Genomic DNA, 21,219 nt, shown 5'->3' with positions numbered 1-21,219 from the left:
CTACCAAAAGACAAAGCAGCAGCAGACTGGTATAAACACAGAAAGGTTATGGCTTCATCCAAATAAAGAACATAAAATAAATTAAAATATATTCACATTTGCCTATGATGGTTTTCATTTCAGTGCACTGTAGCATTTTATTTAGCATATTCAGTGCATTTTCTGTATTCAAATAAAATCCATTACAGCATTCTCTTGATATTCTTCCCATCCCCTAGGGGCTAGATGTCATCACACTTCAGTTAAATAAACACCTTTTATCATAGGTAAGTACACAGTTCCTCACACATCTGCAACTGCATAAAAGAATTAGGTGGTACTTTAAATACTCCACTTACCGTGTCTATATGGAATATTACACTTGCAATGGACTGCAGGAAACTTGGTAGTTGATACAGATGTTCATCTATTGTTTCTGCTTCTGTGAGGAACATTTGCTTACAACGCTGAAGGAGCTCCACATACATGTTGTCCACATCCTCAGAATGTATAGCTTTACAGGGCTTACAGAGAGAAAATAAAAACCTGGTTTGGCAATTTTGTAGAGCTGAGCAAATAAATGCATGCTGTAGCAGTAAAACCCAGCCACGTCTTCACTGAACCATAACAGAAATAATATTTGAAGTTCTTCCAGAAACTCAATACGTCTGAATAAACTAACTTCAAGTACTTGCTACACATATGAGAAACACAGTACCTGACATGGGCTACAACAATAGTTCACTAATGCAGTGTAATTTACTGTAAAAGTACCTGAACTTTCAGTGACATGAATTCATATTCAGCCTGAAAAACATCGGAGTTTGGCTGTAAATACCTTAAATATGGCATTATGGATGCTTAAATTAACTTATATTTTGTATTAGCTGCATTAAAGTAATAAGGGGCTTACCTTAATGTAACTTAACTGATTATCACTAGTACTATCACTAGTACTATCATTAGTAGTCAGGTCACTACTATCAAACACTTAAGCAAACAGTCCAATTTCTGAACTTCTATCGTTATAGGTCCTGTACAAACAGAACCTATAGAGACTACTCCTAAACTAACAAACAAGTTGAAAGTATCCAAAGGGTAACAGAGGGTTTGTAACAAAGCTTACAAATTTCTATAGAATGGTTTGTAACTCATAGCATGAACTAGGTCAAAAAACAGTGTTTGTGGACAGGAACCAGGTCAGAAGCAAGAACTGTGGTTGGGAACTGACCATTGCTTTACATAACAGTGAAATATGGCTGTTAGACTAAAGGTTGAATCTAGTCAGTCTAAAAACATGCTGACAAAATTAAGACTATCCATTTATCACTTGCATAATTTCAAGTATTATTTTAAGATTATTTTAGCAATTAAAGAAATATTCTGCTCTGAAACTGAACCAAGCATTAACACAAGTTCAGTGCTACAACTTGCAGCATCACCAAGACTACTTCCTCACAACCCAGTATCTGATGCTTGGCCAAGATTTAACCTAAACACAGAAACAACTATTAGTGTGTCTTCACATATTACAGATTCATAGGTACTGGAGCATTAAATTCGTTAAAATTTGCAGTACTATCCTATCTTTGTATTACATTATGATTATGAATCATGCTTTCAGTAAGCTCCCTCATCAGAATAACTCCTTTGCACATACTGCTGCGAAAAGCCCATATCCGCGAATGGCAATGGACAATTCTTTGCTGCTCGAATCCATCTTCCTGATGATTCCATAGAACTGCTCCATGAAGAACTGCAACTTGCTCTTGTGTAGCTCTGCATCTTTAGCCACCATTAAAGAAATCTGTAAAGCAGATATAAACATTCCAGCATTTCACAAAAAATTACAGTAAGTCTTAGAAGATATTTAGCTTGTAAAGGAAGTAAATAAATAAATAAATAGAAATAAAAGTAAACAAAGCACTCCAAACTAAATAATTATTCATTAAATAGATTCATTGAACTTCCAAGCACCAAATATTCCCACTATTTCAAGAAATTTAATTTTGCTTTAGACTTGGAGATCCCAGTGAAGTTACCACACCTGCTTGAGGAACGAATCTAGTGCAGAATAACTGGCTTTCTTCAGCTCCTGATGCGTGTGGGCACACCATTTGCACATCACTTCATAGAGGGACACATAGTTGTCCAGGAGCAAGGCTCCAAACTGAGCAGAGTGCCAGCTGAACAACTGTAACCCAGCTGCAATTTAAAAACAATTCTCATTAAAGACCAGACTCACATTTTACACAACCAGCCCAGACTGTGAAAGTCCACATTAGGACTTTAGATGGGCAGACCCACCATGACTGGAGGGTATAAAATGTATTCCTCTAGCCTCTACTGATACTCTGCAGTATCAGTACCCAAACATTAAGAACTTCAGCATAAAACAACCCTCCAAAATACTCTTTTTAAATGTACAACATTATGGAATGCACAGCTGTGTTCAGATGTAATTTACATTAATATTAAAAAAGAAAGGGACTTCAGTGGTTACAAATATGAATACTTGATTGCACAATTTAGAAGGATCTGATTTGTGCTGTCAGGAGTCCACAAGTCACCTCCTCTGCCAAACTGTAACACAGACAAATACAGAACTCAGATTATAGGTAATTTCACTATTCCAAATAAGCATAAATGGAATCTCAAGATCCTTAATGAATTAACTAGGGGGAAGATAGGAGGAAGATATCTTTAAAGAGGGTTTTACTCCTCACAGTAACCATGGGCCTAATACTGAAACCTTGCATTTTTGCAGTTTCTGCATAAGCCACTCATTTCACAGGCCAATTTCTAGTCTTCCGATTTTTTCCCCCTTCCTGCAGTGAAACTTTTCTCCTTGTTTTTTCTTTTAACTCAATCCATGTCACCTCTTTTCTCCTAATTAACTCCTCTTTACATTCCTCTCCTAATTACACTCCTCTTATTTCTACCATTCCTTTCTCTCATCACAGTTCTGTACTACTCCCGAGGGGAAAATGCCATCAAGTATAATGCTGCTATTCATAACCTGATTAGACATTGACTAGTTTAACCAAATACACGTTAAACTCAATATTCCAATTTGAAGTATAGCAGCTTTTCCCCCAGCCAGCTTAGAAGATTAAAGACATCTGAACAGATCCAGTAAAGAATAAATAATTCCAGACAAAAGACAGTACCCACCTCAGCATGAACGGAAATAATTTACATCTTACCTAGAGGTACTGCGTATCGCTTCTGATCAATCTGTAATATCAGAAAAGGTTTGTCACTACAATTTATTCTTCACCAGGGCTAATTTGTTTATGCAGAACAATTAGCACATAGCAGATTTACCTGTGGGTTGATTGCCTTCATTGCAAAATCAAAAATCTCCTTTGCAGTCTGAGGATCTGTGAAACAATTCAATAGTCAGTATTTCACTACTGACATAAAGTAAGCAGAGTGAGCTTGGTATGAAGAAAATGATATTGCAGCCTTATATCTCATTTTAAGAGACAGAGATATTTTTTCCCTGAAATACTCTTAAATTTGAAGAAAAATTGTACATCCATATTAGCTGATTTTTCTGAATACCCGTGTTTAAGCAGACTCTTAAGAGAAATACATCTCCATACAAACTGTATTCCAGCTTCAATGTGACTCTCACAGCTGCCCAATATGTGGTCAGAAAACAGCACTTCAAAGATTTACACATAGAAAAATGATGATGAAGCCACTACACACAAAGACAGATTACTGTGTGACTGTATTTTGCATAAACCAGCTACTAACAGGGAAATTTTGATTCTGAGTTTACACACAGAAATATCGCTACTTTTTGGCTGTGTAATAATTAAATGTACAACAGAGTCTGTAAAACTGTATCAAAATGTGTCACTGCTTTCACATAATAAAAGAACATACCTTCATCCACAGACTTGGTGAAGTTGTACATGAGTGCCACCAGTCCCCTCAGACATCCTGCCACAAGAGGTAGCTTGGGCCCCCGTATAGCAGATGTCATCTGAAAACAATAAAATACCCTCAAGCTAAGATAAATTTACACCAAGGCTTCCCAGCTCCTAAAAGTGTAGGTAAAGAACTTATTTCAACCTAATAGTTATATCAGGATCCAACTCTATGAAATAACTCCACAGAAACACCTTTACTCCCAAGTGTCACACCGTTGGGAGGGAAGCACAAGAGATCATTTGAAAAACATGGAAATGTTCCACCAAGACCAACCATACCAAAACTTAGATAAAATGCACTAATGTCTTAGAAGTACTTAAAAATTCAGAATATATGAAAGTTCAGCAGAAACGTGATGTTTACCTCACATGCAAGAACTTTGCAGCCATTACAGAACAAATCAGAAACTACCACTGCATGACAAGGTAACATTTCTTGGGGAATGATCATCACATGCCATCTTTTCACACAGTGAATTGGTTAATTTGCTGTTATTGATGGCCTTGAATTTTCACTTTGAAACCTTCTCCAAGCCAGAGAACACAATTTAAACAGTCCTTCAGAAAGCATTTATGATTGTCCTGTTAGATCCCTACAAATTGTAGTAGCTACAGTGGTATTCCAACAGCCAGTGTTATACACTTCAAAGGAAAAAGAAACAACCCAAAACCAAAGCAATGCAAAAAAAAACAAAGAATGAAAAGAAATTCCAATCATACCTGTGTTCTAAGCTCTCCCAAATAAGCTCGGAACAGTTTTTCAGAGTTGTTAATCATGTCACTAGGCTGGACTTCTGCCAAAACTCCCAAAAGTTCATAAATCTTTTCCAATACTAGAAAGTAATTTTTCATATTGTTAAATCTTAATTACTGAAATCATTGCTTTGTCATCTCTAGTGCAATTCCTATTAACTTGCAACCATGAGAAAACCATCCCTGACAGTATGATTGCTGATTAAAGTATGGAGCAAACATCTTTATATATATATACATATGCACACATACATATATATATGTGTGCATATGTATATATATATATATATATACACAATGTAAAATGCATATATATACAATGTAAAATGCATCCTCCTCTCACATCAGTAAGATAAACATTTACTATTTTTAAACAGGGCTCAGAAAACTAATTTAAGGCTACATGTACTGAGGAAGCACTTGTTAAGGCAAACAGCTAGCAGAAGTTTCTAGCTTGAATTCAGACTGAAGGATTCTATGTAGGCACAACAAATTTTATGAGAAGTAGACCTGTAATGTTGAGATTTCAGCAGTAACTAGTCATAATGACCAAACTGGAGCTCATAGTAATATGTCATATATAATATAATCAGGCAAGGCAGAACAGATGAGCTCACATTACAGGTAACCAATGCAGGAACTATCACACTAAAACTGTAGCTTTGAGGATAACACTAGCCAGGCTTAGAATAAGATTACAAAGAGCTTTAGAATCATAGAATTGTTTAGGTTGGAATAGACCTTTAAGATCATCAAGTTCAACCATTAACCCCACACTGCCAAGTCTCACCACTGAAACAAGTTCCAAAGTGCCTCATCTACACATCTTTTAAACATGTCCAGTAATGGTGACTCCACCACTTCCATGGAAGTGTTCCAATGATTGACAGCCCCTTCCATGAAGAAATTGTTCCTAATATCCAATCTAAAACTCCCCTGGTGCAACTGAGAAGTCTTTTCCTCTTGTCCTGTCACTTGTTACCTAGGAGAAGAGACCAACCTACAGCCTCCTTTCAGGCGGTTGTAGAGAGCAATAAGGTCTTTCCTGAGCCTCCTTTTCTCCCAGATAAAAATCCCAGCTCCCTCAGCTGCTCCTCACAGGACTTGTGCTCCAGACCCTTCCCCAACTTCGTTGCCTTTCTCTGGACTTGCTCCAGCCCCTCAGTGTCCTTCTTTGTGGTGAGGGGCACAGAACTGAACACAAGATTCAAGGTGCAGCCTCACCAGTGCTGAGTACAGGTGGACAATTGAAGAAAAGCTAAGGCCTACCTGTATCAGTAATTTTACTTTTTGCAGCAAGCTCCCCATAAAATTTATTAAATATCTCTCTAATTTTCATTTCTTCCATCAAACAGGAACGTTGTAAACTGTGAAGCAACTAAAATGGATTAAAAATAAAAAAGAAAAACATTAAGATCAATACTCCAGTAGTACATGGTCTAAATAAAAGAAACCACAGTTCATGCATGTAAGTTCAGCTTAAGTAAACAAGTATTCAATGAAAGAGATCTAAGGTGACTTATCCAAAGAAGAGTAATGGTATGCAATCTGCTTTAGCTACAAACTATCTTCCTAGATACACATAAATACAAAACTTAAAACTTTTATCATATACATAACATATATAAATCATATACATGAAACCTATACATTGTATGATTTATACATATGCATATATAAACTCTGCTAAGCACACCTTTAGCAAGTCTGCAGCAACTTTTATCATACTGTATTTCTCTCCCTGCTAGTATAAAGCCAATCCAATTCAAAAAACTGACTCAGAGTAACTCAGAAGGGAGTTCTGTTTCTCATAAACAAACCTAAGTAGGCACAAAGACATTTACAAAAGGGTCTAAATGCACTCAAAGGAACTACTGTCTCATCCAACGGCTAAATTTCTGGGAAAAGAAGTCCTCCTCCTCCACAATTTTCAAATACTTTCTCTTATATTATAGTAGTATATATAATACATAGTATTTTAAAGCAATTGAACAGCAAAATTTCTCCTTATATAATCATAATAAACTGAGAGAGATCTGCAACTGCCCCCAAAACAACCGTGTCTTACTCTAACAGATGAAGGAATGACATGTCCCATCTAAGCAACCTTCTGGAGAATACTGAAGACAATCTGTTGTTAAAACATTGTTTTGGTTTTTTTTAACATCTCAATATTAGCTATCACTGTTCTCTTGCTACTGCAGACTACAACTTTGTTGTGAGGGGAAGAGAAGGGGCAGACACTGATCTGGTGCCCAGTGACAGGACCAAAGGGAATGGCCTGAAGCTGTGTCAGGGGAAGTTTAGGTTGGGTGTCAGAAAACAGTTCTCCACCCAAAGGGTGGTTGGGCACTGGAATGGGCTCCTCAGGGAAATGGTCACAGCACCACACCTGACAACGCTTCAGGAAACGTTTGGACAATGCTCTCAGGCATGTGGTGTGACTTTTGTGGATGGTGATGTGCAGGTCTGGGAGTTGGACTCGATGATTCTTTTGAATCCTTTCCAACTCAGCTTATTCTGTGACTCTGTGATACAGATTTTCTGCATGATATAGTGTAACTATAGCAATACATCAGATTTTCTACTTCTTTTATAGAAACAAGAGAGATTTAAAATGCAGTTTACCTTAATCAGAAGTTCCAGTGCTGAGATTTTACATTTTGCTGCTCTTTCTTTTGTATAGACACTAAGACAAGTTTGCTACCCAGAAAAGAAAATTAAGATAACAATACTTATAAGCAAAGATGGAAATTCAAAGATAACATATTCTTCTGCCTCTGAAATATCTGTTACTTACAAGCCTAAAATTTTTTAAAAAGACTAAAATGTCATCTAGTCCTGGAAATGGCTTTACTGTCAATACTGCAGTACTGTCTGACAAAATAACAAACCCCAACAAAAGCAAAGAAATTGCCGTTTCTTCAGTAAAATTTGCACAGAGCAAATTTTCTTCCTCAGTACTATCAGTCCTTACAATAAGTAAGGACTGTAGTTACCACCAATTTCTGTATATATTGCAAAAGTAATAACTTCTCAGGTGTTTTTTTTTTTTTAAATGGTAATTAAAATTAACCCTTTTAAAATTTTACACTTAAATAGCAACTTCAGTTTGTATAAATTAGAAGTTCCAGCTACTATTTCCAGTGAAAATAACTAATTTACAGAGCCAGTACCTACTATGTTCCATAAAGAAAAGTTAATAAAATTAAGTCTACAGCTGAACAAACAATTACATGCTGCTGTGTGGTATGAATTACATCAAACAAAATTATTTCAGCGCTAACAAGAATGCTAGAGATGGGCAAGGCTGACTGGGAGGGGTGAAGTATAGCTATGAATGTTATGACATTACGCCCACCTCACTACTTTCAACTAGTTTCAACTATCTGGCAAAAACACTTTTAGGAAATAATTTTCATTTACCTACCTTAATATTACAGGCATAAGGATGAATTTTGTCACCAACTTTTTCCATAAAGACACAAAGAAACTTCAGTGCTTCTTCCCTGCAATCTCGAAACTGAAAAGTTAAAAACAAAAAAAAAAAAATTTTTAAAAAATAAAATTGAAGGGTGTAACACGTTGTGCGTACAGCACTATTTGAACACTAAAGTTCTCCAACTTACCTCCTCGATGGGGAGGGATTTGTGGATAAAGACGAGTAAGCCATGGTCTTGGGAAAACACCAGGGACAGGTGCAGCGCTGCAGGGAGGCAGAGGAACCATCAGGTGTTTGGCTCCATGCACAGCACCCAGCCCATCCCCTGCTGCAGAAGGGACACCTGTCACCCCGGGCACGCTCGGCACCAGAAAAACCACAACAAAGCCTGGGCGCTACTGACCTGCCCCACGGCCTGAGCCCCTGCCCCCGCACCGGAGCCTGCCCCTGCTCAGGGCCGAGGGAAAGCCAACCGAGGGCCAGCTCAGCACGGAGGGGCCCGCACCCAAGCGCTTTTACCCCGGTGAATGCCTATCTGGGGCAGGAGACGCCCCTCCCTCAGAATCACCAGTGACACAAAGCGTGGAGCGCAGCACGGAGGGAGCCGCCCCACAGAAGCACCGGCCCGGTGCGGGTGTCCCGCCGCCACCGAGCGCTCCCCGGGCCCGCTCAACTTCCCCCTTCGCCACCCCGCCGGGGCCGGGCCCGCGGGCGCACCCTGCTCGCCGCTGGCCAGGCTGGCCACGCAGGTCTCGGCCAGGCTGCGGAGCAGGCTGTATCCGTGCAGGGCGCTGCCGGCGGCATCGCCGGGCTGCAGGCAGCGCTGCAGCTGCAGCAGGCACTGCTGCACCCCAGCCATGCTGCCCCGGCGCCCCGCGGCCGGCGGCGAGGAAGCGGGCGGGAAGGGCCCGCCTCCCGCCGCATCCAACGGCAGCCGGGGGGACGCGCTGCTGAGCGCGGGCAGGGAAAGCGCTCCGCCGGACCCTTCCCAGCCGAGTCAGGGCCGCCGGCAGGCTTTGCGGGAGACATAAAAGCTTTGCGGGGCTTTTATGTCTCTCGTCGCAAGACAGGCTCAGGACACGCGCACGCGGAATGACAGAATGAATGAATCAGGTTGGAAGGGACCACAGTAGAACATCTGCTCCAACCTCCCTGCTCAAACAGGCACACCGTTGCATCCAGACAGTGCTTCAATATCTCCAGTAAGAGATTCCACACCCTGCCTGGGCAAACTATGCCAGCGCTCGGTCGCTGCAGAGTAAAGAAGTTCTTCCTCACATTCAGATGGAACTCCCTGTGCATCAGTTTCTGCTCGTTCCCTCTTGTCCTATTGCTTGACACCACCGAGAAGAGCCTGGCTCCACCCTCTTGGCACCTTCGCTGTGGATGCTGATAGACGTTGATACTGATAGAGAGAGAGGTCCCCTCTCAGTCGCCTCTTCTCAAGACTGTACACGCCCAGCTCCCTCAGGGTTTCCTCATCAGAGAGATGCTCCAGTCCCTTGATCATCTTTATTGCCCTTCGCTGGACCCGCTCCATGAGCTCCAGGTCTCTTGTACCAAGGAGCTCACAACTGGACAGTAACGCTGGATGCAGCAGTGGTTCCCCCCCCTCCTCAGAGAATGGGCTGCTCCAGCCTCCCCACGCCTCCCTGCAGCCCTAGTTTTGCCGCGAAATTCGGTACTGTGAGGGCGGCTCCACGCTAGGTTGCGGGGGGAGAGGCGATGTGTCATTAGTGAGGACAGCCTCTGTCTCGTACCACAAGTAGTAACTTGCATAACTAGTAACTGCATTATAATTCTTTCCCTACTGCAGCAGGTCGAGCGGGGCGCGACCCTCACTTCGGGGTTCCAGAGGATTAATCTCCTTCCTCCTTTCCCTTTCGGTTCCGTGTCCCCCCCCTTCCTGCCTCCGTTGGGCGCTCCCGTTACGATCGCGCCTCGCCATTGGCCAGAAAGCCCGGGAGAGCGCGCGCACGCCGCTAGCTTTGGCGCGGAGCGCGGTGGGGTTCGTGCGGCTGTACAGGTGGGTGGGGGCAGCGGGCGGGGGTCGCGGCTGCCGAGGGGCGGAAAGGCACCGCAACCCGCCGGTCGGGGCTCGGCCGGTGGCGGAGCGCCCGCCGCGCTCATTCTTCTCGCCGACCCCCTACCCCCAGGTAGGACCGCCGCTGGAGCCGCAGCAGCGCCATGTCGTCGCCAGCCTCCACTCCCAGCCGCCGACGGGGCAAGCGCGGCCGGGGCAGCAACCCCCCGACTCGTAAGTGCTGCGGCGGGATGGGCCCTCCGCCCCGGGGGTGTTTTCCCAGCCCCCGCCTCGGTCCGCATGCTGCGGCGGCCTGGCCATTGTAACGCCGGCTCCGGGTCCGCTTCTGTCTTGCAGCACAAGATGCTCGCTCTCCTCCTTCCCAGAAGCGTCGGACAGACGATTCCACCTCCACCGGGGACCTGCAGCCCATGCCCACGTCCCCGCCCGCCGACGTGCAGAGCCCCGGCGCGGCGGATGCGCTGTTCTCCAGCCCGCCGCAGTTCCGGCACTCCGGTAACAGAGTGTAACACAGCTGGGGATGCAGCCCGGGGGCCTTGGGCCAGATCCGGCTGAAAAACGCTCGAGGGAAAAATGAGCATTGTCTCATGTTTATAATTTCAATTTAGTATAGTGAACTCTAGAGGACTGCAGGCAGTGTCTGCGGTGCACATCTCTGTCGTAGCTTCCAGTTAGCACAGCAATATGTATCAGAGAAAATACATTAATTAAAAAAAATACTTATAGAACAGTAAAACTACTAAAACAGAAGAAAGTAGGTTGTTTGCCATACAAAGCCTTTCTTGCTGTTATATATAGGATTGGTTTTAGTTCCAATAGCTGTTGTGTCACTTGCTCTACCACCCCCAAAATACAAAAAAAAAGTTTAATCTAATGTTTTGTATGTTTTTGTACTTGAACTCCAGTGTAGTTTTAAAATGTAGTACGGCTGTTAAGTTTCCTAGGGAGGCTTTATTCAAATTTGGGATGTTTGAGAAGAACTGTTAATACAAAGAAAAAAAATCTTCTAGGGAGACTGACAACATCTTTATTGTGTGCTTTGACAAAACACGGGGCTTGACTGGTATCACTCATTTTATTATGGAGTTGAAGGAACAATGACACAAATGCAGAGGCTGAATTTAGTCTGCGTTAGATGTAAAATGTCTCAATAATCATTACAAAACACTTTATTTTATAGCCATTCCTCTTGACTTTGACATCAGTTCACCTCTGACTTACGGTACACCCAGCTCCAGGGTAGAGGGTACCCCACGAAGTGGTGTACGAGGAACTCCAGTCAGGCAGAGGCCGGATCTCGGGTCTGTCCGTAAAGCCAGACAAGTGGATTTACACTCAGATGGGGTAGGTGGATGTCTCACCTCTTGTATCTGACAACTTCTTTTAAAATACATGAATATTTGTATATGCTAAATTTGTTTCCATGCAGCTGGCTGAGGATATAGCAGCAACCGAGCAATCTCTTGGACAAAAGCTTGTTATTTGGGGAACAGATGTTAACGTGGCCTCCTGCAAAGAAAAATTCCAGGTGGGTTTTCTTCCTTTTTTGCAAATGAAAAGCTAGTTTGATTTAAATATGTATTAGTCGAATCTGATACAAAAAGGAGGTTTTTGTACTGCTAAATTCTCATTTTTCCTGTCTTTCTTTTACCTCTAACATTCAGAGATTTCTCCAGCGCTTTATTGATCCGGTGGATAAAGAGGATGAAGACGTTGGCCTGGACCTTAACGAGCCACGCTATATGCAACGACTTCATGAGGTACTTGTAATGCAGTAATTCGTAATTCAGCTTTTCCCTTTTCAGTCTTGCATGCCATCAAGCTAAAGATTTCCTAACTCCCTTGCAGATTAATATGGTTGGGGAACCGTTCCTGAACGTAAATTGTGACCATCTAAGATCATTTGATGAAAATCTCTACAGGCAACTGATCTGCTATCCTCAGGTGAAGTAGTACACTTGTTTTTTGGCTTTCAGGTGGCTCTTTCCTATTTCTGGATTTTAAAATGCTTGTCTAAATACGGTGTATACTGTGTGCGTTTAGTGCAATCTCAGTGGCTATTTTATTTTACTGAATATAAAATGTCTTGTTTCATAGTAGATGATCATAGGAACAGAGAGTACCTCTTGCATGCAAAGTTTGCTGGTGAACTGCAAGGTCCAGAGTTTTGTACTTCCACCCCTTAAAATACACAAGTGAATGAATAAATCTGATCCAAACAGCAGGTTTTGTGTTACATAGGAAAACGTTCAGATGGTGTAACTTTAGTAATTACTTGCTGATCAGCAGCACATAAAATGCTTTATGCATAATTACTTCATTCTGTGATTTAACTTGTAAGTGTTTCTAACACAGGAAGTTATCCCAACATTTGACATGGCTGCCAATGAGATCTTTTTTGATCGTTACCCTGATTCAATACTAGAGCATCAAATTCAAGTAAGGCCATATAACGCACTGAAGACCAGGAATATGAGAAATCTAAACCCTGAAGGTAAACTTTTTGCTTACCATGTTAGAAAAGAATCTTAAAGATTTTCATAAACTTAGTGAGTACTAACATAAGATTACATTAAGGCTATAAAACTGTATTTGTGGTCTAGACCAATGTCTTCCATTGATGTCTGTTTCAGAAGCAAATGCTTTAGAGCCCAAATGCAGAATAACTATCCATAAAGGAAATCTCTCCTATCATCAGCTACTTGTGTTCTTTGTCCTGCAGATGCAAATGATTCTTTTGTATATATGTTATATAAATTAGAATATTTGTATTATGCATTTTTGATTCTTTTTGCTTAAACAAAATAGTAGTAACCTGTCTACCTTCTGCCTAAAAACTATTGTAACGTGAAATTCTGAAGGTTTTTTAAATTTTAAGAGTATGAGGTCATGACATGAGTCTCTATATTTTTGTAGACATTGATCAACTCATCACCATCAGTGGCATGGTCATAAGAAGCTCACAGTTAATTCCTGAGATGCAGGAAGCATTTTTTAGGTGCCAGGTTTGTGCTTTCACCACCAGAGTGGAAATCGACCGTGGCAGGATTGCTGAACCATCAGTGTGTAAGAACTGCAACACAACGCACAGTATGGCGCTGATTCACAATAGATCCATGTTCTCTGACAAACAAATGGTATGTTGGCTTAGGTAGTGGCTAAAAGGAAAGAGTGTGCTAGTTTTTGCTCCCCTACCCTCCTAAAATCATGAACTGTATCAGTTATGTATCTTGTGATCGAATGCTATGAAAAGAGAAAGTGTTTTGAAACATGGAAATGGGTAAAACAACTTTGTGAAAGTTAAGTGTACTTTGGAGAAGAAATACATTAGGAGGATGAAATGAAGTATGTATACCTCTTAATGTTTCTGTATGGAAGCCCCTTTATATAAAGTATGCCCACTTCTGTCTAGACTAGGTGAGCCTAGTTTGTAGCAACATTTTATCCGTGCCAATAGCAGTCAGCAGAATTCTCATATTCATAATCTCTTTAAATCAGTTTTGCTGTTTGGGGATAGTTTGTCCATGAGCAAATGACACTGAAGGCTGTATTAATACAAAATCCTGTTGTATACTCTGTGGAAAAGCTCTGCTTTTTTGCAACTGAAACTTAAGTGGTTGTTTTTGCTAGATCAAACTGCAGGAGTCTCCTGAAGATATGCCAGCTGGACAGACCCCACATACGGTGGCACTCTATGCTCACAATGACCTTGTTGATAAAGTTCAGCCAGGTGACAGAGTTAATGTCACAGGTAAAATTTGGCTTGATCTTAACTGTGGGTGAAGGGATGTGATGGGATAGACTTCCAAGTGCTGAGGGAGCTGGACACTTTCTTTGCAAGTCTCAGTTATCTTTGAAAAGTCATGGTGACTGGCTAAAATACTAGGGGAAAAAACCAATCGTACTCCCTACGTATGGTGAGGAGGAGACCTGGGGAACTGCAGGCCATTCAGCTTCAACTTGAGCCCTGGGAAAGGTGAGAGAGCCAATAATCCTGGAAACCTTTGCTGACTGGGACAGTATTCTAAACCCTCAGCAAACTTGCAGAATAAAAAACAAAACTGGAGGGAAGCAGTGCTTGATAGACCATGGCTGTGGTGCCAGCATTCTCCAGGGTTGTATTAGGAGTGTTGCCAGGAGGTTAGGGGAGTTACTGGGTCCAGTTGTAGGGTCTCCTAGGGCAAGGAAGGCATGAACATAAAGGAGTGAATTCAGTGAAGGGCTACAGTAACAGAAGTCTTGGTAGTACATGGAAAGGCTGAGAAAACTGTGACTGCTCAGCCTAGAGAACAGAAGGCTTGGGGGAATTTTAGCAGCATGTTTAGAAACACCTGATTTGGTGTGGGTGGAGGGGTGCTAGTGTCAAGAAGGCAAACCAGACTGCTTAATGATGCCCAGTGGCACACAGAGGGCACAAACTGAGATAATTCTGGTTAAAAATAAGAACTTTTTTACTGTTTGTGTGGTCAAGCCTCATCATAGGTTGACTGGCAAGGCTGTGTGGAGTCTTTGCCCTTAGAGATATTCAAAACGTGATGGGACATAGCCTTTAGCAACCAGTGGACTCCAGCTGACTCCAGTTTGACCCCATGATTGGAGTAGACATCGCCAAGCTGTCTGACCTTGATTCCTTCATTCTGAAGCTTTAGCTGAAAAAGAGACAGTATCTTAAATAGTGTCTGCAGTTGGGAGAGTGATAATGTAGACTGAATCTTGTGATACTACAGCAACATATTATAAACAAAACACTTTGTTTTAAAACAACTGCAGTAAAAAAAACAAGCTGTTTGAAATGCATTAGAAAGCTGTTACTAAGCTTAGCACTTAAAAAGAGGGGGAAAGGCTGACTGGAATGGGAATTTCAAAAGCATCAAGCCTTAATTGTTTTTGAAAAATGCTTTCATTGTTGAGAACACTTGTGGCACGAATGGAAAACATATATGTCTATCTGCAAAAATGGGTCTAGGTAACTTAGATATGGCTTCTACATGACTTACAGTGAGTAATTAGATGTCAAAGTATTTAGGCTGTTTAGAAAAGCTCTACTCTTCCTGGGACCTTGTAAAATTTTTAGTGTTTGGAATGAGCATGTTTCTCCACATCTAATGCTGTGATTGGAATTTGTATTTAGGTATCTACAGGGCAGTCCCCATTCGAGTTAATCCCCGCGTCAGCAGCGTAAACTCCGTGTATAAGACCCACATTGACGTGATACACTATCGCAAGACAGACTCCACACGCCTGCACTGTGTTGATGAGGAAACTGAGCAAAAGAGGTTTACAGAGGAACGTGTGGAAATGCTCAAAGAGCTTTCTAAAAAAGCAGACATATATGAGAGGCTTGCTTTAGCATTGGCTCCAAGTATCTATGAGCATGAAGATATCAAAAAGGTGAAAAGTTCTGTATTTCTCTTGTAAGACATGTACTTTTATGTGTATATATTTATAGTTCCTGTTTGTTATTAATTGATCTTGAAACTTAAAAATTCAAAAAACTGTTCTCTTGAGCGATCTTAAAATGTCACGGTCCTGTCAAGATGGAGTTAGTTTTAAAGTGTATCATAATTCTTTTCAAGCTATTAATTAGCTATTATTAATTAGCTGTTAATTAGAGAGAATGTAACTGAAAAGGTAGGAAGGCAGCAGAACTGGGAAAACTTAATTACAGGATGCGTTTTGGACATTTCTTGGAAGTTAAGATTTCTGATAAGAAAAGGAAAGTAAGTACATGTAACAAACATAGTTACTGTGCTTGCTGAGAAGAGGCATCCAGAAGAAAAGAAAAGCTTCAAAATGACATTTGGTTGACTAAATTTTGAAGTATCAAAGCACTTGGATGTATCCAAGAAGGGACTGTTCCAATAAAGTGTCAACTGAGGTACTAGAGCATTGTGAAAACTGCAATTAGTAGCAGGTCTCAAGGTATTGTTAGACATTAAACACTCCTAAAAGTATTCCTTTGAGGGTTTTTTTTAATAGATTTATACATTATCATAGTTCACAGGTTACTGAAAGTATAATTCAAAACCACACAATGATTTTCTTATGAAATGGGAACACAGTAATAGTTCCTTTTGTTATTACCTTCTCAGCATGCTAATAAAGGCACATCTAGTCTAGGGGGTGGAGTTGAGGAAAACTAAGGACCTTTCATCAAAGGGAATTCTTCAGGTTCCAACCAAAATCTGGTTACAACGACATACAAAATTTCTGTCATTTAATGCTTGAAACCCAGATGCATTGAGTTGTGTTAACTTTAGCAGTCCTTGTTTTTCAGGTGTTTCAGTTGAACCATTGGATTTGCTCTGTTACATCTCTATACAAAGTGATGTTTCCATTTTTACAGGGTATTCTGCTTCAGCTTTTTGGCGGATCAAGAAAGGATTTTACTCACACGGGAAGAGGGAGTTTTCGTGCAGAGATCAACATTCTTCTCTGTGGTGATCCTGGGACTAGCAAATCCCAGCTGCTCCAGTATGTGTATAACCTGGTTCCTCGAGGCCAGTATACTTCTGGCAAAGGCTCAAGTGCAGTTGGTCTTACTGCATACGTGATGAAGGATCCAGAAACACGTCAGCTGGTTCTTCAGACAGGAGCTCTAGTACTTAGTGACAATGGCATTTGCTGCATTGATGAGTTTGATAAAATGAATGAAAGCACAAGGTCAGTTCTACATGAAGTAATGGAACAACAGACACTCTCCATTGCAAAGGTAAATGAAACTGAAGTTATTCCTAGAGCTTTTGCTCTTGCTTTACTTGGAGGCTTTCACAATGCAGTTTTTGACTACAGAATCCATCTAATAACATTGGTGATCTCATGAAATTGGGGGGAGGTTTTGGTGGCACAGCTGCAGCTGGTTTCAGAAATGTTTTTCCCTTTGACAGGCTGGAATTATTTGCCAATTGAATGCTCGTACATCTATCCTAGCAGCAGCTAATCCTATAGAATCACAGTGGAATCCAAAAAAGACTACTATTGAGAACATTCAGCTTCCTCATACGCTGCTGTCAAGGTACTGAACTGCACTGCACGTCTCATTTTTAAGGGATGTTACACTTCCTCTTATTATTATTACATATTAAAATAATAAGATACTTTATTTAAATATAAAATTATTACATATAGTAGAATAGAACTATTGTGTTGTTCATGACCTAATGGAAAACTTTTATAGCACATACTTTAAATGCTGTCCTTAAAATATCTGTGTGAGCACAGAAGTGTCTTTTAGTATTTACACATTGACCTTGAAGAGCAAGTGTGCTAAGATCTATAGGATCTCTCGTTTAATTCTATGTTGTTTTGTAATCATTTCCTAGAAAAGAGCTGTTCTGAAATGTAATATATTGGTAACTTCAACAATTATTCAACAAAAACTCAGGATCCTTTTCTTATCTCCATAAAGCTGCTAAAGTGAAACACTGATGATCAGGGAGATCATCAGATCTGTGCCTGCTTCATGCTGCTTCATAAAATTCACCTGTGGAAGTAGCAGTGCTGGTTAGACATTTGTTCTTATCATTTGCTGTTAGAGCCACATTTATTGCTTGCTGACAGAAAATTAAACTGTGCTGGGATTGCATCTTGTTAAGAATTTCCACAGTAACTGGAAGTTCGAAGTACACTGATGGTATACTGAATATCTTGAGAACACTTACGGCTTTAATTTAAATTAAAAGCTGCTAGGTTTGAACAGCATCTCAGTTCCACTATTAGATTTAAACCTACAAAAATAAATTACTGGCTAGCTAAAAATGTATTATCCACGTCTGCTTATAGTTGAGACTACTTTAATATATTGTTTGTAAAATTATAAACCATTTTCTCCAGGATTAAACTGCAAGTGCTTTTTGAATAATTTGTAATTTATTTAGTTACATTTTTTTTCTGTTGTATTTCAGGGCAGTATCTTTAGCAGTAAGTTCTGTGCATTTGTTACGTGTGTGGAATTTTTGTCTGTAGTGGTTGAAACTTTCTTTGGGCAGGGTGTGTGGGGTGTGGGTTTTTTAAGGAAACAAAATTTGTCAGCCTTGAACAAGGCATCTGAATTTTGCAGAATGTACCTTGCTTTCAAAACTTCAAGTCCATAGGGTGTAAGCAAATTGTGTTTTTCTATATGAATTTTTTTTTTCTGGTGTAAGAAAGCAATTTCTACTGAGGGTAGGAACTCAGAGTCTGGTAACTCCTACCTGTATTTATTATGTCAAATCCTTCTAAGCCAAGTACCTAAATGACAAGAAATTATGCACACTAATACTGGATCATATCTTGTTCAGATTTGACTTGATCTTTTTGATGCTGGATCCACGTGATGAAGCTTATGACAGACGCCTTGCTCGCCATTTGGTTTCACTGTACTACCGAAGTGAAGAAAATATGGAGGAGGAATATGTGGATATGGCAGTGTTGAGGGATTACATTGCATATGCTCGTAGTTATGTAAATCCCAGATTAGGTGAAGAAGCAAGCCAAGCCCTCATTGAGGTAAAGGAATTGCTGCTGGGAATGTTCAGAGTCCTTCCTGACTTGTCAGAAGTGGTGGAATTCCCTCGTTCATACAGTCTCTATCTACATAACAACCTTCTGTAAGATCCTTGAAAAAAAAAAAAAAGCTCTCTAATGGAAAGAGGGATCAGATAAGTCATTCTGCATTCTAATATTTAGATTTCAGATATGTTGAATGATATGATTCCATCACATAAAGCACATTAAAGTCTGGCAAAGCAAAATGTGTCATCACAGACACAAGTACCGCTATAGAAGACTAATCCAGAATTCTAAAGTGGTTCAAAACTTGATTCATTACCCTGGTTTAATTGTTTTATAATGGAAAAGAATTTATTTGATGTGGTTATTCATCACTGCAGACGAACCATGAAAGCGTGTGGGCAGAAATAGAGTATTTGAAAGGGCTTGCCAGAATTGCTCGTATTCTGAAGTAAGAGGTGGGGGATGCAGGGGACTGAAAAAGAATTAATATGCAGTGAGATATGTACCAAGTGTCTCCCTCTCAGGCATACGTGGACATGAGGAAGATTGGCAGTGGCAGGGGAATGGTTTCCGCGTACCCCCGGCAGCTGGAGTCTCTGATCCGGCTGGCGGAGGCGCACGCCAAGGTGCGCTTCTCTGAGAGGGTTGAAGCAATTGACGTGGAGGAAGCAAAACGCCTCCATCGGGAAGCACTGAAACAATCTGCTACTGATCCAAAGACCGGAATTGTGGACATATCCATTCTCACAACAGGTTTGTGCTTCCGTACTGTTAAAGCAGGGCCGCTGTTGGGATTTTGTGATTTTTAAAATGTAACTTGACCTGTCTTCCTTGGCTGATTGCTAAAAGGTATTTGCTTTCCTTTTATCAGGAATGAGCGCAACAGCTCGTAAGCGGAAAGAGGAATTAGCCCAAGCCTTGCGGAAGCTCATCCAATCCAAGGGTAAAGCACCATCCTTGAAGTACCAACAGCTTTTGGACGATCTCCGAGCACAGTCTGATATAGTAAGTTTCCTGCTTTATTTTTACATTTTCATTTATGTTCAAAAGCATTTTTTTCCAAATAAACATTCTTGTCTTCAAATCATAATATTGAAGGAAATAGAAACGTGACTAGAAAGCCAATTCTTTTACAGACAAATGAGTTGAATCTACTGTACCTTAGTTTATTCTGGCTTCTGGAATTAGCAAACTCAGCTTCAGGGTTCCAGGCCAGGCTTCAACTTTCACATAGAACAAATGAAAACTTCCAATAAAGTTTGTTAGAAAATTGGTAGAAAGTATAGCATTTTTACTATGTTTGAAGTATTTTCCCCATCTTTATTTGATTTGCTCCTTTTCTTTAAGGCTGTCACAAAGGAAATGTTTGAAGAAGCACTTCGTGCTTTGGCTGATGAGGACTTCCTGACTGTGACTGGAAAGACTGTGAGACTGCTGTGAGTTATCCTGTGCTTCAGAGCCCACTGTCACGACTTGTACTTTGCCTTACTCAAGATAGTGTCAGTCTGCAAGATCTTTGAGATTTGGGACTATCATCTGCTATGACAGGCGTAGCCTTTCCCTGCCAACCACCCGTCATGGCTTCACTCTGCCTTACTGTATTGCCACTGCAAGATTTTCACAGCTTGGGCTATCATTTGCTATGACAAGGGTAGTCATGATTAAGTGATTACATTACACTGTCATTACGTTATGAAAATCCTCATGTCAATAATGCTATTTACATTTTAGCTTAATGTAATTACTAATACAGCAAGGGCTTTCTGTTTTTTTGAGGTTTTTAGAGCATGGTGACAATATTGCCTGTATTTCCAATTGAATTGTAAAAAATCATCTTAAATTACTTTTTAGTAACTGAAATTTTTACTGTTCGTATTGCTGTAAACGGAAATAAAAGTATTTGACTTAAAAGGACTCTTTCATGTTCATTTCAAGTACAAATCACCATATCCTGTGCTGAGCACTTTTCAGTCTAGAATTCTGCATTTTTTTGGAAGCTCGGTGAGAGTATCAAAGACTTTTTGGTTGGCTTGTTTTGTTTGACCTGACTGTATTGTGGAAGTATCCTAAATCAACCTACCTAATAAAGATAGATAGATAGATAGATAGATAGATAGATAGATAGATAGATAGATAGATAGATTCTACTTGAAACCACGTTTCTTTACTTCAATTTTAAGTATGACTGGATAAATTAAGATGCCTACCTTTGGTGTAATGACATATAATCAGTCCTGAAAGAACAAGGTCTTGCAGCTTGTTTACAATTATATTCCCAAGGGCCAGGTATGGGTGATTTTTTAATAGAAAAATACAATGCTATGCTGTACAAAGCAGCATGATTGCTTTATGTGGTCTTTTTTATTTAAGTGCAATGAGCAGGTTGCCTGTTTCAGCCAAACTTGAAATTGGATATTACTGAGAAATATTCCAAACTGTACTCTGCCTTCACTTCATGAAGAGGGAAAAAAATGAATACATCTATTTACTTACTTGAAGTGATCTTGGATTATACCGTGTTCATCCTAAAAGAATGGAGTCTTTCTCTAATTATTAGACATTTC

The 21,219-nt window shown here is 40.5% G+C and overlaps 2 protein-coding genes across 4 annotated transcripts in view; one reads left to right on the top strand and one right to left on the bottom strand.

Annotated features, from left to right (window-relative positions):
• PRKDC (protein kinase, DNA-activated, catalytic subunit) overlaps positions 1–9,061 on the bottom strand; it is an 81,070-nt gene extending 72,009 nt beyond the window's left edge. The window contains exons 1-12 of the mRNA XM_086888522.1: positions 8,836–9,061; positions 8,306–8,382; positions 8,107–8,199; positions 7,305–7,379; positions 5,946–6,054; positions 4,644–4,756; positions 3,877–3,976; positions 3,307–3,362; positions 3,186–3,216; positions 2,027–2,184; positions 1,640–1,786; positions 339–503 (exon numbers count right to left, since the gene is read on the bottom strand). Coding sequence (XP_086744648.1) covers positions 339–503; positions 1,640–1,786; positions 2,027–2,184; positions 3,186–3,216; positions 3,307–3,362; positions 3,877–3,976; positions 4,644–4,756; positions 5,946–6,054; positions 7,305–7,379; positions 8,107–8,199; positions 8,306–8,382; positions 8,836–8,977 — 1,266 coding nt within the window. The 5' untranslated portion in view covers positions 8,978–9,061. The remainder of the gene's footprint in view (positions 1–338; positions 504–1,639; positions 1,787–2,026; positions 2,185–3,185; positions 3,217–3,306; positions 3,363–3,876; positions 3,977–4,643; positions 4,757–5,945; positions 6,055–7,304; positions 7,380–8,106; positions 8,200–8,305; positions 8,383–8,835) is intronic.
• On the top strand, positions 9,006–20,566 carry MCM4 (minichromosome maintenance complex component 4). 3 transcript variants are annotated; one of them, XM_086888561.1, is made up of 18 exons: positions 9,006–9,320; positions 9,935–10,144; positions 10,275–10,375; positions 10,499–10,657; positions 11,343–11,506; positions 11,592–11,690; positions 11,827–11,922; positions 12,011–12,106; positions 12,518–12,656; positions 13,079–13,299; positions 13,793–13,913; positions 15,294–15,553; positions 16,509–16,874; positions 17,050–17,177; positions 18,442–18,649; positions 19,180–19,408; positions 19,527–19,660; positions 20,003–20,566. In XM_086888561.1, the coding sequence occupies exons 3-18, from the start codon at positions 10,306–10,308 to the stop codon at positions 20,093–20,095; spliced, it is 2,583 nt and encodes an 860-aa protein (XP_086744687.1). In that variant the 5' UTR covers positions 9,006–9,320; positions 9,935–10,144; positions 10,275–10,305; the 3' UTR covers positions 20,096–20,566. The 3 variants fall into 3 exon arrangements, with proteins under 3 accessions (XP_086744687.1, XP_086744680.1, XP_086744692.1); XM_086888566.1 differs by having other exon boundaries at positions 9,036–9,799; XM_086888554.1 differs by having other exon boundaries at positions 9,006–10,144.
• Positions 20,567–21,219: the final 653 nt, after the last annotated feature.

This window comes from Cyanistes caeruleus, chromosome 1 (assembly GCF_971803275.1).
Source record: "Cyanistes caeruleus chromosome 1, bCyaCae1.hap1.1, whole genome shotgun sequence".
NCBI lineage: Eukaryota > Metazoa > Chordata > Aves > Passeriformes > Paridae > Cyanistes > Cyanistes caeruleus.
This window is presented reverse-complemented; position numbering and strand designations above follow the sequence as displayed.

What these genes read in the sequence shown, in the direction of transcription:
- MCM4 (XM_086888561.1), top strand. Translation starts at nt 10,306, where the DNA reads ATGTCGTCGCCAGCCTCCACTCCCAGCCGCCGACGGGGCAAGCGCGGC. An exon ending in AGACACTCTCCATTGCAAAG is followed by an intron (nt 16,875 to 17,049) that starts GTAAATGAAACT and finishes TCCCTTTGACAG; the next exon opens with GCTGGAATTATTTGCCAATT. An exon ending in CCTCATACGCTGCTGTCAAG is followed by an intron (nt 17,178 to 18,441) that starts GTACTGAACTGC and finishes TATCTTGTTCAG; the next exon opens with ATTTGACTTGATCTTTTTGA.